This window comes from Megalops cyprinoides, chromosome 20 (assembly GCF_013368585.1).
Source record: "Megalops cyprinoides isolate fMegCyp1 chromosome 20, fMegCyp1.pri, whole genome shotgun sequence".
In the NCBI taxonomy this organism is placed as follows: domain Eukaryota; kingdom Metazoa; phylum Chordata; class Actinopteri; order Elopiformes; family Megalopidae; genus Megalops; species Megalops cyprinoides.
The window spans coordinates 10,381,582-10,398,373 of NC_050602.1; the positions used below are offsets into that span (position 1 = coordinate 10,381,582).

General features: G+C 46.3%; 3 protein-coding genes across 6 annotated transcripts; 2 read left to right on the forward strand and 1 right to left on the reverse strand.

Annotated features, from left to right (window-relative positions):
* The first annotated feature begins 223 nt into the window (after positions 1-223).
* Positions 224-3,314, forward strand: mterf4 (mitochondrial transcription termination factor 4). Its single transcript, XM_036554778.1, has 4 exons — positions 224-272; positions 716-1,133; positions 1,700-1,884; positions 2,548-3,314. Exons 1-4 carry the CDS (start codon positions 246-248, stop codon positions 2,935-2,937), a joined length of 1,020 nt encoding a protein of 339 aa, XP_036410671.1. The 5' UTR covers positions 224-245; the 3' UTR covers positions 2,938-3,314.
* A 2,199-nt stretch (positions 3,315-5,513) lies between these two features.
* Positions 5,514-6,452, forward strand: LOC118796085 (probable G-protein coupled receptor 148). Its single transcript, XM_036554916.1, has one exon. It carries the CDS (start codon positions 5,514-5,516, stop codon positions 6,450-6,452), a length of 939 nt encoding a protein of 312 aa, XP_036410809.1.
* A 5,763-nt stretch (positions 6,453-12,215) lies between these two features.
* Positions 12,216-16,484, reverse strand: mul1a (mitochondrial E3 ubiquitin protein ligase 1a). 4 transcript variants are annotated; one of them, XM_036554456.1, is made up of 5 exons: positions 16,424-16,484; positions 15,344-15,481; positions 15,037-15,124; positions 14,671-14,791; positions 12,216-13,905 (listed from the first exon to the last, which is right to left on the reverse strand). In XM_036554456.1, the coding sequence occupies exons 2-5, from the start codon at positions 15,458-15,460 to the stop codon at positions 13,179-13,181; spliced, it is 1,053 nt and encodes a 350-aa protein (XP_036410349.1). In that variant the 5' UTR covers positions 15,461-15,481; positions 16,424-16,484; the 3' UTR covers positions 12,216-13,178. The 4 variants fall into 4 exon arrangements, with proteins under 4 accessions (XP_036410349.1, XP_036410350.1, XP_036410347.1 ...); XM_036554457.1 differs by having other exon boundaries at positions 15,344-15,484; positions 16,424-16,472; XM_036554454.1 differs by having other exon boundaries at positions 16,246-16,455.
* Between the last annotated feature and the right edge of the window lie 308 nt (positions 16,485-16,792).

Genomic DNA, 16,792 nt, shown 5'->3' on the forward strand with positions numbered 1-16,792 from the left:
TCAAAACTGCGTTGACATCTTCTGTTTATGGTTATAATTTTAAGAAGCTTTTTAAAGCTATGTCGTATAAATGTGATATTATTTCATAAGTAAATACAACCATGAATGAAAATATTTTAATTCTGTTTTAATAAATAAAGACTCTCGAAAATAAGAATTTGTGCTGTGCTTGTATTGAATATCGCGGAACCAAGATTTGAAGTTGATCATGAGTCAGGGGGAAGATTGTTTCAGCTGGACATGAGATGGCAGTGCATGCCAGTAGGAGGCTAGTAAGTCTTTTTACTAAGGTTAACTTGCTGGACAGAATACGTGTATTGTGGAAAAAAATTAATTAGTTTAATCCTGTTTTCATAATTCATTTTGCAGTTAGATAGTTCACACAGCTTGCTTGCAAGGGGCGGTGTTCGGAAACCCGTTAGCTCATAGGCTAGTTAGCTAGGTCGAGCAATTCTCATCTTGCGAGTTGGTAAAATAAATGTATATAATCATGACAGTTTTTGCACGTTTTATATGGCCTAGTGTTTGGGGGTAAGGGGCTACTGGGCATTAATGTCAGCCGGTTTCCAAGGCGTGAGCTAACAATCTGCACCTAGCTAGTCTTGTTAGTTACTGTTAACGCTCTTGTAGCGAACCATTTTTATGTTAAACTGTAAGATACATAAGTAGCCAGTTTATTCACAAATATGAATGTTGCGTTTATTTTGTATTTCAGGTTCTTCAATGGACATTCAGAGGAACACCTTGCCGCTTTATCTCTGGGCTCAACGTCGGCAACCTTGCGCCACATGTCAAACAACAGACGGTTTCCATTTCCAGAAACCTCTGTTCGAGACATGACAAGCACGCCACGGAACACGCAACAGGACCCTGGCGGGTGGAGATGCTGAGTTCTCTGGTCGATTTGGGTTTCACCGAGGCACAGGCTGAACAGCTGGCCAGGGGAGCCTCGGACGGTCGAGCGGGCCATGCTGCTACCCAGCATCTCTCCACTCTTTCGGCGTTAGTGACTCTGGGTCTGAACCCGAGCAGCGTCCTGAAGGTCGTGGAAAAGTGCCCGGAGCTTCTTCGGGTGAAGGCAGCCCAGCTGCAGCAGCGAGTGGACAACCTGCGCAAACTAGGACTGGTGGAGGGTGAGAATGAGCACAGAAGCTTTGCAATCCTGTGGGGGTGCAAGTGTGACTGTGTAGTTACTGGGCTTGCAACCTAAAAGTGGGAGTTTTAGCTCTCAGGAAGGGCACTGAAATTCTAAGATTGAACCAGTTAGTCAACTCGAACTGCTTTAGTTATGTATCCACCTGTACTAATGGATGTTATGTAAAATGTAAATTGCACACCCCAGAATAAAGGGGTTTCTGCTCAAAGCTAATGCAGACACATACCGCAAGTTATTTGTAGACTCACTTGGTTCTAGTAAGAGGAATGGTAAGGAAATAAAGACAGGCACAGAGGTAGTGGTGTGACTTCCAAGGGATGTAAATGTTTTTGGCGTACTGACAGCACCAGCGACCACGGTCCTGTTGAGGACCTTGAGCGCTACATACAAAAACTACGTGGCCGAATAGCGTGTTGTCGCCCTCTAGAGGAGATGGATACTTTTGAAAATGATAGCTGGTCAGGGAGGGTTTGAGCAGGCTGACGGTTGTGTTTTTGTGGCGTTTGGGACAACAGAAAGCTGCAGTGGAGTTTTTCCCCACAGGTAGCCTACAGCGGGTAGTGAGCCACTACCCCCAGCTCCTCACCCTGCCCCGCAAGAGGGTCAACATGGTGTCCCGATTTCTCCGCGAGAAGTGCCTCTTCACAGGCCAGCAGGTCACAGAGATTCTCCGGGACACCCCGGCCATAGTGCAGGAGGACATGACCCAACTGGAGTACAAGTTTCAGGTGAGAGACGGCAGTCCTTCACAGAGAGAACACCCTGTGCCGGAGTCATGGGCCATGTCCAAAGTTGGTGGAGATTAGGGCTGGTGCAGATTCATTTGGAAATTCATGTCGTTTGTCCGGTGACTATTAATCCATACATGCCTTTAGTTCATTGAATGGTTTAGTCCATACATGCCGTTAGTTCAGTGAATATGTTTAGTACATACAGTGCCAGTCAAAAGTTTGGACACACCTGATTAAGATAATTGGAAACATGCATTCAAGGACATTTTTATCTGAAGAATTATGCTTAAATGCTTGAATTTTTTTTCTCAGACAAATATAACTTGTGAAATTGATGCATGTGTATGAATTTCTTTTGGAAAAAAAAAAAAGAGATATTTTTTGGTGACTGAAGAATCTAAAATATAAGATTTGTTTAACAATTTTTTGGTCACTGCCAGGGAGCTTTCATAGGGTTCTTACCTCCAGTTACCTCCAGTGGATACCATTTTTTGAGTCTTCTGGATGACTTTGAAGGGTATTGAATTCAAAACCTCCTGGGGTAAAGGGTTCTGACCTGCTCTGAATACTGAACCTGCAGCTTAGGAGTGTAATCATTATTTTTCCAAATAATTTGGAGCAGGGTAAACTGCTTTTTCTCCATCCTTCTCCCCCCCGTAGTATGCCTATTTCCGGATGGGCATCCGGCAGCCGGAGATGCTGAAGGCCGGCCTCTTCCGCATCTCCCTGGAGGAGGTGCGCTGCCGCCACGCCTTCCTGGAGCGCCGGGGGTTCTACCAGACCCCCGACAAGAAGGGCCAGACGCGCATCGTCAACCCCAAACTCAAGGACTTCCTGGCCGTCCCCGAGGACGCCTTCCTGAACCAAGTGGCCCTGGCGACTCGGGAGGAGTTCGAGGTCTTCCGCAAGCTGATGGCGAAAGAGATGCTGGAGGAGGATGAGGATGAGCTGGAGTCCGGCGACGAGGATGATGAGGATGACGAGGACAGTGAGGAAGGCTATGAGAGCGAGGGCAGAGGGAGCGCGGGATACAGGAAGCGAAAGAAATGACACAGGGGTGTGGTGGGGAGCGAAGAAGATCACAGCTCTCAGCAACACGATCGGACAATAGTGCAGGTCTCTGCAAAGCAATGTATGCAGAATAAAATGGTTTCCTTGTACTATGTTGCAATTTTCTTTTGCTGAGCCTAGTCCGAGTATGTTCTACGAGTGTCTTGTGTTGAAGTTCTTTTTTTTTCCCCTCAAAGAATGATACAATATTGGAGTGAATCATCAGTGAATTTATTCATTTGTTTCATGTTTGCCTATATTAAAATCAAAATCCATTTTTTTCCATGTTCAAGTATGAGATAAAGCACTGTGAATATGTTTTACTGGAATGCGGTTAATGAGCCATGAATGAGTCGTGACTGAGTGCACAACCCCCTCCCGCCTGATAACTTCATGAGCTTGATTCAGTAAAGTATGTTTTCTCTTTCCAGTTCAGTCGTCTTGCCAGTTCTAACTGACGACGTACATGCATGTGTGCGCTAAGGGCCCTCCAAGGCTGCCATAAAATCTGTATTAGTCACTTTCCTATATTTTGAAACAAATACTGCGCTAACCTTTTTATTGCCTGGCACTAAAAATGTCCAGAAATTGGATTTGTTTGGCAAATCTGACAGTCAGATCTCCTCCCATGCGTGATGAAGACCAAACCGTAATGGCTTAATGGTTCAGATACTGTCACGGCAGAAGCACCGCCATGGACAGTGATGTCAGCCTTTGCCCTTTGCTCGTGTTTTTCATTTTTAAAGCTCGGGTCTCCGTGGTAACTGCAGGGCTCCCAGTGTGCGGACGGCATTTAAAGGCACTTATTTGCATGTACCAGTCAGCTGCTTTGCCTGGACCCGGCATATGGCCCCGGTTTTACAGCCCTGCCAAGGCCTCCGTGCCCCGGATATGAGATGGGAATAACACAGGCACGAGTGCACTAAAGCCCCAGCCGACACAGTAAGGCCTGAGGGGACAATGGTGTGTCACAGGGTTGCGCACGTCATGTTTGTCTTATCTGTGGGGAAGGGTGAAGATGGGGGGGCGGACGGGCAGTGTTTGTTGGTGGTGGTGGTGGTGATGATGCGGGGGGGGGTGGTTTATATCACCACCATGTTGTGTTGCCATGGCACGGCTCAGTGGCCGCTCTTTCATAAAAGTCCGGACCGCCGCGGGAAAGTCGATAGTGTGCATCCACTGATACCGCAGCGGCCGCTCGTCGAAGGCATCGATTTCCAGAGAGCGGTAACGGTGGCGCGCAAGTGGATGACTTGCATTGGGGGGGTCCTGCTAGCCGCTCTGAAAAACAGGTAGGAGACCTCACCTGTCCGCCTTTATCGGGAGCCTGCATGCACAGGCTGTGGTTTGCTCTCAGGCAATCATTTGTCGATGCCTGTATTGGTTTGCTCTCCAAGCGCATTGATCAAACGCTACCCGCTTAATTATCAAAAGGTAGACAGTGAAGGTAGGTGGTGAAGACTTGTCTTGAAAGCACATGTAAAGTAGCAAGATCTCCAGCTGTGGCTCAGGTTTGAAGCAAGATTGATATTAACTGATCTTAATTAATGAACATTGTGCAAGGTCATTAGTGACCAAAGCAGAGTAAGGATGATATCTATGTTTACATGTATATTTCACAGACTATGAGAAGCTGTGATCTAGGTGTAAATCCACACTTTATTCTGTGTATGTGGGATGCACTGTGGTCTTGCATCAAGGCTGTTCAGGGTCTATGAAGTTATCTAGGTGACCCAACTTCAGGCTGAACTAATTTACCGACCTAGTTGAAAGACACAATTAAGGAATATTTGATGCAGACCGATCGTGTGCAAAAGTGAGATTCAAAATGTTTGGCCAGCACCAGCAGCTCTCTCTTCCCACATCTGAACATTTTTCCCCCTTGTGAGTTAATTTACTGTCATTTGATGTCAATTTGATGTAAGAAGTATAAAATTAGATTTTAGAAGTTAAAGGTCGTTTGAAATGTGCTAATATCATGTCTTTTTGTGTCTCCCTTCAGTTCAATGTACTTAAAATTTCTGTTCAGTTTTTCCTCTTTAAATATATTACTACAATTAATAATACAGTTCCGTCAGAACAGAAAACTAATCTGTGATCAGTACATAGCGGTGAGAAAACCAACACAAGCAACTAGGGTAGATTAAAGGAAAAAAGAAGACTCAAAAGGACGAATAAGGGAATAATGGTAGAAGATCGGATGATCAAGGTGGCTTACAGTTTGTGTGAGAGTTGACCATGTAAAAGCATAGTGTGCATGATGATGATAAATATACCAAGGTGAGGTAACACAATTAAGCAAAGGTGGTGGTTAAGATGGGTGTTGGCATGGAGGGCTGGCTGGTCTCACCATGGGTGGCATAAAAGGCAGGAAACGGTTTAACGTGTAAAAGGACGCGTGGAAATGTGGGAAGGCCCAATTCCTCAATTTTGCCACGACCCTGGAGAAAATTCATCTCGCAAAATCGGTGAATGAGAAATATCCTCATTGAAATATCCCTCAGTGCTAGTCTGAGTGTTCCTTTTGCAGGACAAAGGCAGCCTTGACTGACAGCGCGGGTTTCAGCAGGTCGGCGATGCCCAACGTCACGGAGGAGTGGTATGACAGCCTGCGCGGCTGGCGCATGGAGCTCTTCCTGATCCCGGCCTCTGTCCTCACCGCCCTCACGCTGGTGGCCGACCCCCTGCTGCTGGCCTGCATCCTCTGCTCCCGCGCCCTGCGCCAGGAGACCCGTTACCTGCTGCTGTCCAACGTCCTGGTGGCCGATGTGCTCTTCGTGGCGGTAAACCTGGCCATCCTGGTGTGCAACGCGCACGGCGTCCGCATGCTCCGGCCGTTCTGCGACCTGGTCACCGCCGCCTCCGTCACCGCCTACTGCGGCGGCGTCCTCACGCTCACCCTCATGGTGGCCGACACCTACGCGGCCGTCCGCTGGCCGCTGCAGTACCGCGCCCGCCTCCCGCCGGCCCGGACCCGGCAGGCGCTCGTGCTCGTCTGGCTGGTGGCGGCCGTCTACCCCGTGTCGCTGGTGATCGCCATGGAGGTGCTGGACGACAGCGCCCCCTGGAGGCCAGCCGTGTGCCTGGTGCTGCTCTCGCTGGGCTCCATCGGGAGGGAGGCGGAGGCCGGCGTGCACGTCTACTACGCCGTGGGCGCCGTGCTCTGCTCGGCGCTCATCCTCTACTGCTACGCCCGCCTGTACGCCGTCACGCGGACCTCGGGCATTTGGCGGAGCCGCTACTCGCGGGCCCGGCTGACCCTGCTGGCGCACGCCGTGGCGCTGCTGCTCTACTTCGGCCCGGGCCTGGTCTTCACGCTGGAGCTGCACCTGTTCAGCGAGGGCAGCGCCAGCCAGGACGTGCGCGTCTGGATCAACGCGGTCAACATGAACGTGCTGATGCCGCTGCCGCGGGCCTGCGCGCCCTTCCTGTACGGCCTGCGCTACCGCGACATCCACGACACGCTGCTGCTGCTTCTGCGCCGCCGCAGGCTGGGCCAGGTCACAGTGGCGTGAGTGCCTGCCAGCGTTTTCTTTCTTTCTTCTCATGCGAGCGCTTGGTGCTGGCGGTTCATGGCTGCGGTAAGATTGCCGCCTGCCTCTTCCTGGACAGAGGTTGCTTCAACCAAAACAAACTGTTGGAACGCCTTGCTGAAGGCTCGACAGATCATTCCCAACGCTTGTGTCACGCTGGAGTAAGGATTATGACGGCACCCTCCGACGCTGAGGGTCAGAGTTCTGCTCCAGCCAGAAGGAGCCGGAGTTCTTGCTCCAGCTGTAGGGACTGTTCTCCCTGGGGGCAGTCACTTCCTATATCTGTAAAGCGACGTTCCCTGTGCTACTGGTCCCCTCTTCCAAAGCACACGCAATCCTTCTTTTCCACTGACCTGAAACCGGGCTGGCTCGCTTTGGACACTTAGAAGAAGAGGGCCCTTTTTTGTTGCCTCAGCTCAGTCTGCAAGGAGTAATGATGGTGTCATAATTCCGAGTGAGCTGTGGACGGAGCTGGCAAACTCAGGAAGTGTGTTACCGCCATCAGAGTAGGTTGTAAAAAACAGGAGGCAATACACATGTAGAAAGGAGCCATTTTGTGATAACGGTAAACTATGAGAGGTACATAGAAGTCACAGAGTGTCTTCCGGAAAACCTCAGCTTTGGGATTTGCATTGAGTCAGGGCAGCCATCTCAGTCTGCGCCGGTGTGAGCGTGTAATGTGTCACATCGTGTCCCACAGCTCTGAGTGATGAATGTGAAAAAGCAGCCGTGCCTCATTGGGTCAGATGGCTTTGGCTCCATTCCACGCTGGTAATTGTCCCGGCCTGGTTCCCTCTATACAGTGGAAAAGGGGCAAAAATGTCTTCATCCCTTAATTTCGTTGCTATCTGGAACTGATTGCTCATTTGCACTCAACCCATGGAAACTTCCTCCCTGACTTTTTGAAAGTTCTCTCTCATACCATGAAGGAACCTCCCACTGCATCGAACATGTTGGTTTCTTCAAAGTGCTGACAGAAGTCTGAAAGCGCAGAGATACATCTGTTTTAGAATTCCCTTTAATACCAGGCTGTACTAGTCTCACTGGATCTGTGTCATGTTCAGTCTGTGCTCTCAAGGCAGCTAATACACTGTGTTCTCTGTAGCCACGTCTTTTATTTTTGTGGCCTCACAGTAAAACATGCAGTGTAGTTGAGGGGTGAATGGTGGTCTTTTGGTTATTTATAACAAAAAACATTCAGGCGATCTGTGTCAGCGTTAAACTAGTCCTTGTTGGAGATAATCACTCATTAAAGGAAGAAATGTTTCATTTGAATTGTGTAATTTCTGGATAATGGTGAGCAAACTAATGACCTGCAGGGGGACTGAAAAGCCTTTTTTGTCCTTCTCTGTAAATCAGAGAAAGAAATATAACACATTTTATTTCCCTTCCACATTTTAAACAGCCCTGATATAAAAGGAAACATTCTGTCCTTAAAGTCCTGAAATCCATGAGAAACTAAGAAGGCACATCTAACAGTTTCCACCCGGGGGTGTAAAAGCAAGACACGGCCTGTTTGCTAAGCGGGAGCTCCTCCGTTCCATGCACTGGGGAACAGGGTGACTGTTTTCACTGGCATAAACCCAGCACAGTGGCATTTGTCTGTTTACCTGTAGAGTTGTTCATAGTAGAGAGGAGCCATAAGTAAATTGCTGTCTTGGTTAATGGATGGTTTTGACATTCACCAGTTTCCTGGTTTTAATGTGTGACTGGCTGTGTCAGAGAGACTCAGTGGTGAGGCTCAGAGGGGTCTCCACCATGGGAGTTAATGACTTGGTCCTGTCTTTCCTGGGCACATTTGAGAGCTGGTAAAACAGCTTCTGCCAGGCTGAAAGATGCAGCCCGGGAGTGGTGGGTATTCCTGCTGCTGCGGCAGATGGGCGTGCTGCAGATGTGCCCGGTACTGGGCTTCCTGACTGCGTCTCTTGCCGTCCCTGTCACCCTGGCCAAGGTGCTATGCAGCACCAGCATATGCCAGGAGACACAGTACCTGCTGCTGGCCAACACGTCGCTGAGTGGCCTGAGTGTGCCATATAATCCTGACCCACTTCCTCATCCAGCTCTGCCACCTGCTCCAATTTCTCTGCTCAGCCTCTTCGCCGACCTCACGCCAAGCTGTAGGTCTTCCTGCTGGTCTGTAACATGCCTCTGGTTCTGCAAAAGGCCCCTGCCCTTTACCTGTACAGCCTCAGGTACTGCGAGCTGGACCTGCGCAGAGCCCTGCTGACCTTTTACTGAGCCAATGTTCTGTGTTTCAGCGGCTGGACACACTAGTCTCCTCCCCTTTCGCAGACTCTACTGACGATTCATGGTAAAGATCACAGGCTGTCTCTGTCCTTCACGTATGTTGGTGTGCAGGTAGGACTGAAATAGATTTTCACTCCATTTAATTAGAGGGTACAATGCTTTTGGGCATGTAAACAAAGCAATTCATGTCTGCTGCCCTTGAACATTCAGAAGCACTAGCCTCAGAACACAGGCTCAAAAATGCAGGTAAAGTTAAGGTAAAAAAGGAATAATGGAGCAACGAATATTTACTTATCCAAAAAGCAGAGTTGTTTACTATTGTCCTGATATGAGTTTTTCTCAAGAGTTGCTATTTTATATATTTTCTTAACCAATGTTTTTGAGATTTTAATGGTGCATTCCCGAAATAAAATTGTGTAACATATCCAATGTTGAGATTGTCCTTGCATAGCTTTAAATATTAAAAAAAAAGTTTGGGATCAAATAAGTTGGCGGACCCCCTGCAGTAACTCTGAGGACCCCCTAGGGGTCGTGGACCCCCTGTTGAAGATCTCTGTATTAGATTATTGCACATCTCCAGATTATGGTATTGAGATTACACCGACACACTGGTGCAGTCTGATACATTCATTTACTTATTTTTATGTACAGAACTCCATTCTCCTTTTTTGGCTTAATGAAACCTTTTTGCTAAATGATTATTTTCAACACATGATACACCCCAGAAAACACAATGTAACTGCATCTACATAAACAGACTTATCTATAACTTAATTATAACTGCAATTGATTTTGTTTCCACTCAATTATATCTTATTCATTTCAGCATCTGAAAACTTTGCAATGTTCTGTGACAATCGAGAAAGTAAACGAGGAAAAAAATCAAAGAGCAATTCCAAATAATGTCCACTAGAGAGAGATGTTGTTCCCAGTGAAACTATCGTTTTCCACAAGGAGTGGAAAATGGTCATGAAGAGTCCATGTGGGAAGTACATCGCTAGTCCCATAGTGGTGCTTTTAGTTAACGCTTCGTAAGAACTCACCATGAACCATTTTAATAATTAGCGACAAGTATTTTTAAGTACAGGTCTGAAAATATGGCAACTGCCCAGCACTAGTGTCCGGTATCAGACCACTCTGTAACCATGAAGTGCAATTTGATAGTGCGATGTATCTCTTGCAGATTATTGTTCGTGACCGTATGGCACAGCAACATGATGCAGATGAACGTTAGTCATATGGATCATGATTTCACCATTGAATCTGTATGTTTTTTTTGTTTGTTTGTTTTTTTTTTTAATACAGTTTTTAGATTGTTGCTTACTGGCAATTTATGGATGTATTAAACGTATCTTTACATCACTGCCTTGTAAATCAATCTGGATTAGAGCACCTACCGAATGAACTCGCTGGCAGGGTAAGGTCGATCGATGTGTTTCTTGACCCCGCAGGTGTATTTAACTTTCAGTTAAATCACCTACAAAGTACAAAAAGTACCAGCAGAGTTCATGACGTGTGTTTTAAACCAGAGAAATAACCTGGATACGAGACATTACGTGTGACGCTGTAAATCAGGGAACGGTGATAGCGAAAGACGTTGGAACGTCAGCAGCAGGTTCAACCACTCCGCTCGCGTGCCTGGCTCCGTCCACGTGTCTGAATACCACTCGCAGCGGAGGAGCGTGTGCAAGCCATTGTTTTGGGAAGCCTCCGGGTGCACCGGTTAAACACACAAAGCTGGATTTTCAAAAAGCTTCTTCCCCAAACCCTTGACCAACAAATGAAAACTTCCTTGATGTGTGTCACCCTCGTAATATTCTTCCCTAGAAAATTTTTAGAATATTTCCTAATAAATTGCAGTGTTATGTTACATGCCGTGAATTAGTGTTGCCCAAGAGTTGCATAAATTCCGAATTCATCAATTACTGATTTGAACAGCTTCCGCTTGACACACAGGGTAACTCAACAGAAAGTTGTTCTATCTATAAGACAACAATGACACAACAACATCAGACTGAAGAGACTGATCATAATTTTGATGACAGAGGAACTTAAAATTAGATAACAATGGTAGAATTCAGCAGTGGTTTGCTCTATTTGAGAAGAAAAAAAAACAATGTGGCATTCTTTATTAATCATCCTGCGTCTTTCATGGTTGAAATGTTTCATTGTTCTGGATGGAGGATTGCTGATTAACTTCAAGATTACATGGTGATAAATTTTGAGTGGTTTATTCTAAGTCCATACTTGTCAGACCAGATTTTGAGAGGTCTGAGAGGTCATCTTTAAGAGTTACCTTCATGATGTCCAACATCATCAGCGTTGGAGCCTCATCCATAACCAGCAAGCAGGTGTTCCCACCATAGGTCATATTGTTGAAGTCAGACTTATACATGGTTGAACCCACTTTATTTGTACTGTGTGTGCTGCCAAGAGCGCACCCTTTCCAGAAAAAAATAATTAATTTAAAACTGAACGTTCACATTAGGTCATATAATAGGCTCTTATGCAAGCCTTCGCATTGTGAAAGCGTGCCTCAACAGTTATGATTGCACACGAAAGTGTACCATGTGGAGTGCAGAGGTACTCTGGGAAATGGTGTTCATGAAGCTAGTGATGCAATGTACCTTGGATTGTGAAATAAACCTCCCACAAATTTCCAAGTATTACCAATTCTGAGAAGAGTTTTACCAGTTAGTTTTTGTAACAACAACCCAATGTACATCTAAATTTCACAAAAACAAGGTTTGTTATTTCTAACACATTTTCTGGTCACTTCAAATTCATAAAAAAATGTATTGATAAGCAAGAATTCCTTCAAATGAACAACATTTTTGCCTACACACAAATCTTATTAAAGGGGATTGTGATGCTACAGTCAAGATACAAAGTGGGCTTATTGGATCACAGGTATGTAAGAGGGAACAAGTGGAAATTAAAGGAAAATTTCACACTGACACTAGGAAGTATTTTTTCACATTGTTATTAAAGACTGCGCTTGACACACTGCTAGTGAGAGATTACAGTGTACAGGCAAAATGACAGGCTGAGTAGCATTTATGTTCTTACGCTCCTGCCACTTAAGCATTTAGAACTTCCGACCTCCTTCCAGCCAGGCAGTGGGTTCCACCCCTAACCACGTCATGGTATTGTGTTTTACAGTAGTAACTGCTTGGAAGTGTGCAGGACAGGGACTAGCCTTATAGCACACTATGACAGGGCTTTCTCTCTTCACACTTGGAAACTCTGTCCAGCAGAGCTCTGACCAAATGAACCATCGAGGCTCAAACTGAGCATCAGCTGATCAATAAGTCAATCAGATCTGATTTGATGTAGCTCTTTTAGCGGACAGGTACAGAGCATTTCATACGGTATATCATATAAATGATTCAAATAATTTGCAGCTATAGCAATGCTTTAACAGCAGGAATAACCTAGAGTGATGATAAGAGGATTGACAAGATGCCATCAAGCTGCGTTTGAATTAAGACCAAGATGTTCCGATGGAACACTTTGTTTACATAGTTTATTTACTCTGTTCTGGAGAGGATAAAAACACGTTAGAAAACATTCAGATGTTTGTCAGAGAGAAAATTTGTTTTCAAGAAAAGAAAAGATCGACTTTAAAGGCAAATCCACATTGTCTATTATGATACTATACTATTATAGTATACTATACTACTATACTCTTATGAACTATATTGAGATAACTTAAGAGTTCACATTGTGGGTTATGAGGAGCATACACCCCCTCACTATAGCCTAAATTTCCAGCCACATGTCCATCTCCATGACAAAGTATGCTACGTAGTGTTACACCTACAGTTCACGATTTGTCAGTTCTGAAAGACAATTAAAAGAAGGAACAGCACAAGACATCGACCCACACAAAAGGCAAAGCAAATAACATCCTCTATCCAGATGGCTGAGGTCACTGTTGTTGTTTTATTGACAGTACGAGCAGTTGCCAAACATCCTGCTCGACCTGGATTTATCACAGAGGAAACACTACACCTGGCCCACACCCAACATTAAAATTTGTGACTGAATTAAACAAATGAAAGGTCAAGTCAAGCGGTGCATGTGTTCAAACAATCACCTGGTCTTGCATTTGTGTCACCCTTTGATTTGCGTAGTTTATCGCAAAGAAGCAGCAACGCTTTGAACGAATGAATGAATTAAGGCACAAACCTCATACGGAGAGTACGAAAATAAAGGTATCTGCAGATTTTGTCCTCTGAAGCACGCAATTAAATTTAAATTCCTGATCCACGAACATGCAGGTATGCTTCATAAATAAAATTCACACAAACAAACAGCAACCCAACAGAATCAAAACCTTGTTCCGCTTTCATTCACATTGTTTCTCCTGACTTACACGGTAACACGGACGCAATCGCAGTCCTTCGCCGGAGCTCGGCGGACAGCGCCACCTCCTGGCGGGGTCGGGGATGGCATGCGCTAGGCCTGGTAGAGGGGCACCACCCTGACGATGGGCTGCCTGCAGACGGGGCAGGTGGGCTGCGGCAGGGCCTCGAAGCAGCCGAAGCAGCAGCACACGTGGCCGCAGTCCAGCAGGACGCAGTTGCGCGGCTCGCTCATGCAGATGACGCAGGCGTTCCCCAGGGGCACCTCTTCGTCGTCGTCGTCCTCCCCCGCCGCCGACGACGCCCCCAGCAGCCTTCTGAACTCCCGCCGCAGCCGGTCCTGCTCCCACTTGGCCTGCAGGTGGCGGTAGTACCTCCGGGCCGCCCACAGCATGACGGCGGCGCCGGCCAGCGCGCAGATCGCCGCCAGCAGCCGCCACACGGCCGCCTGGCCCTCCTGCTCCAGCCGCATGGCCTCGTAGTCCGCCGGCGTGAGGAAGAAGGCCGAGCCGTCCGCCGGCGGCCGCAGCTTGAGCGTCCGGTCCGTGTCCAGGATGAGCTCGCCCACGCCGGTCAGCGTGGCGCCCACCTTCACCATCTCCTCCGTCTCCAGCTGGCCCTTGGGCTTCTCGCCGCTCAGGTACTGGCCGATGATGTCCGTGAAGCCGTAGCTGGCCTGGTGGAACTTCTCGTGCACAATCTCCGCGGACAGCCCCGAGGCCTCCAGCGGGCACAGCACGCGCACCGACGCCTGGTCCGCGCCCACCAGGTTAAAGGGCACGTGGCTGACCCTCTCGTGCAGGATCCTCTCGCTGTCCGTCCTGTGGGACATGTTAGCCCAGCGGTGCCACACACTTAAATGCAGTCTAACCCAGTGGAAGGATTATAACCACCAGTGAACTTCTCCCCCTGAGACATCTAAGCCTGAATTTAAAATGCATAGATCACTTTAAGTATAACCCTTTTAAAATGAACAAGTGCAGATTAAGTATCCCATGTCACTGTAGAGTCTGAAACAACTGCCTCTGTGAAACCCTCCTCATCCACCACCAGTGTGTGTCATCCACTTGAGTGATGTAAGCTACACATCAGTTAAAAAGCACCTGTGGTTTTTCAACACAGTATTTACAAATCTGCCTTGTAAAGAACCTGTCATTGCTGTGCAGTCAGCTTCTCTGGTTAAACACTTTCCCTTGGGTTTGCTTTTGTATACTTACTGATTTCATGAAAAATGACTTCACTTAAATTCACGCTGCAATAACACGCACGCACTGCATGAGGATGTGAAGTGTGGTAAAGATCAGACCACGGGTGCCCTTTGACATTCACAGTGAACACCACATTATATTATTGGCATTTAGCAGACACTCTTACCCAGGATGACTTATTAGGTTACAGTTTTTACATGCTATCCATTTATACAGCTGGATATTTACTGAAGCAACTGTGGGTTAAGTACCTTGCCCAAAGGTACAACAGCAGTGCCCCGGTGGGGTATCGAACCAGCAACCTTTTAATTACGAGTCCTGCTCCTTACCACTACGCTACACTGCCACCACACTGACACAAACACATTGGGATCTTACCAGGTCCGTGCCAGGCTGTTCCACACCAGCTTGTGCTCCTTCAGCACCAGTTTCTGCACCACGCCGATGGTCCCCTCTTGGAACTGGCTCCTGAGGGGCTCCCCCACGGGCTGCACCGCCCCTGGGACACCACACAGAGAGAGAAGCAGGGCACAGGTTCAGTGCCACGGATCACCAATTAAGCCTAAATGTTTTTCTGCTTTTTCATTCTATTTACTTACATAGCAATCTTGACTTACTTACATACTTGCATAGCACAAGTACATTTTACATTTTAAAATCCATTTATACTGCACAGTGCTTGATGAATCACTGTCCCACATCATCAAACTCACAAATGTCTGGAAATCGCCTAAAATTGCCTACCTTCAATGACAACATATTGGAGGCATTTCCCAGGCGTGGCATTCAAAATATCAGTCAGTTTCCCGTCTAAAGGCAACCGTGGCGCTTCCTTTAAGCATGTAGGTAAAGCAATCAAGAAGAGAGTGTGGCTCAAAAAACAGACATAAACCAAACACCTTGGTCATTTGCTATGACTTGCTTACTATTAACTGGTAAACTGTATACACTTTTTTGAGGTTTATCCTCATTTTATTTATTCTGATAAAACTACTAAAGGCGTCTTTTTTATTTGCAACTGATGGTCAACCTAAAAAAAAGGTTTACGAACATTGAGTCTGTCCACCGTTTTCCGCTTCTTCTTGTAGATGTAAAAAAAGACCCCAGACAACGCGAGGCTGGTTCCCAAACAAACTACTTCCACCGTCTTGATGGGAAAATCTTCCATCACGCAACAGTTTAATCACTTCTGCTTGGATAAAAAAAAAAGACAGCCATGCATAACAAAGTTTTCTCAAATAAAACGTCACAGGTCACCACGTCCTGATATTGCGACACGTTATTACTGTCACAAGCTGTTGCTAGAAAAGCTGCCAGGTCAGATTTTTCGCAGCCACCGTTAACGACCCCCTACAGTTGACAGTCGTCCCATAATTAGCGACCAAGAGTGGCTTTGCAAGAAGTATTTGAGATAACAAGGTGACACATTGTCTCACTCACACGGACATGTTTAACAAACTTTGCTAACTCACTGGTAGCTGCCTATATAGTTTGGTTACATGCTGTTTAACCTAGCAAATGGGAATGTCACGTGCCTTATCCAGCTAGTCAACTAACCGCTAGCTAAAAATGTATCATGTCTCAAGCATTCCAATAATGGGGATAATAGCGATCAATCTAGCCACTTAGCTCTCGCTGCTCGTGAAACTTCATTTATTTGGCACTGGCTTTAGCATTAACTCCTTTTATTGTACGGGGCATTAATACATTTTAGCTATCAGATTGGCTGGCTGGCTAATAGCGTGAAAGAAGTTAGTCAATCAAGCATTCATGAAAACTAACTGGATGTTAGCTAGCTGATCACACAACATACTTGGAGCAATGGAGATCTTTGTTTGGACAGCTTGGACAGTTGCCTAGCTAAAAACCATCGAGACAGCAGCTTGCTACCAACAACCATTTTCATCATAAGCAACACATAATGTCCCGCAAAGTCAAAATAAGAATGGCTACCTGAGTTAGCTGGCTAGCTCCAGGCTGTTAATGAACACTGACCTCTTAAACTGAGAATAACAAAACAAAAACGTTTCGTTTGGAAATTAGGGTCAAACCATTTTTCTGTGACTCGACTAGACTGTTATAAGTAGCAAATACGGCTTTAACATTAAGGGGTTATTCGTAGTTTTGCTACCTCTTTAAAACACGGATGACTTTCACTTCTCCGGAAGCTTGAATGTTGCATCACATGTTGACAAAAAGCTTCTCTATAAAAGGAGATACTGAATCTTTATTTGAATCTAACCGAAGAAGGTATTTCTAAAAGATGTTCGTATCATCCACTATCTACCGGAACTCTCTGGCGATGCCATTCTAAACCTTCTTGGACACTAAACCGGAACTTTTTGTGTGGACCAGAAATGAAAGAAGACCGCGTAATCTCGTTAGTGATTTGGGCTGTGATCGTTGTTTTCAAACTAATGCCGGCCACGTGGAGTGCACTAGAGCTTTGGGAGGTGTAGTTTATATGTCATTTGGTTTTGGTACATCCACTTGAACATGA

Excerpts from the sequence above, each read along its gene's own strand:
- mterf4 (XM_036554778.1), top strand. The coding sequence starts at position 246 with ATGGCAGTGCATGCCAGTAGGAGGCTA. Across the intron at positions 273-715 it reads TGCATGCCAGTAGGAGGCTA|GTTCTTCAATGGACATTCAG; the intron begins GTAAGTCTTTTT and ends TTTGTATTTCAG. Across the intron at positions 1,134-1,699 it reads CAAACTAGGACTGGTGGAGG|GTAGCCTACAGCGGGTAGTG; the intron begins GTGAGAATGAGC and ends TTTTCCCCACAG.
- LOC118796085 (XM_036554916.1), top strand. The coding sequence starts at position 5,514 with ATGCCCAACGTCACGGAGGAGTGGTATGACAGCCTGCGCGGCTGGCGC.
- mul1a (XM_036554456.1), bottom strand. The coding sequence starts at position 15,460 with ATGGAAGATTTTCCCATCAAGACGGTGGAAGTAGTTTGTTTGGGAACC. Across the intron at positions 15,125-15,343 it reads AAACGGTGGACAGACTCAAT|GAAGCGCCACGGTTGCCTTT; the intron begins GTTCGTAAACCT and ends ACATGCTTAAAG. Across the intron at positions 14,792-15,036 it reads CCAATATGTTGTCATTGAAG|GGGCGGTGCAGCCCGTGGGG; the intron begins GTAGGCAATTTT and ends GTGGTGTCCCAG.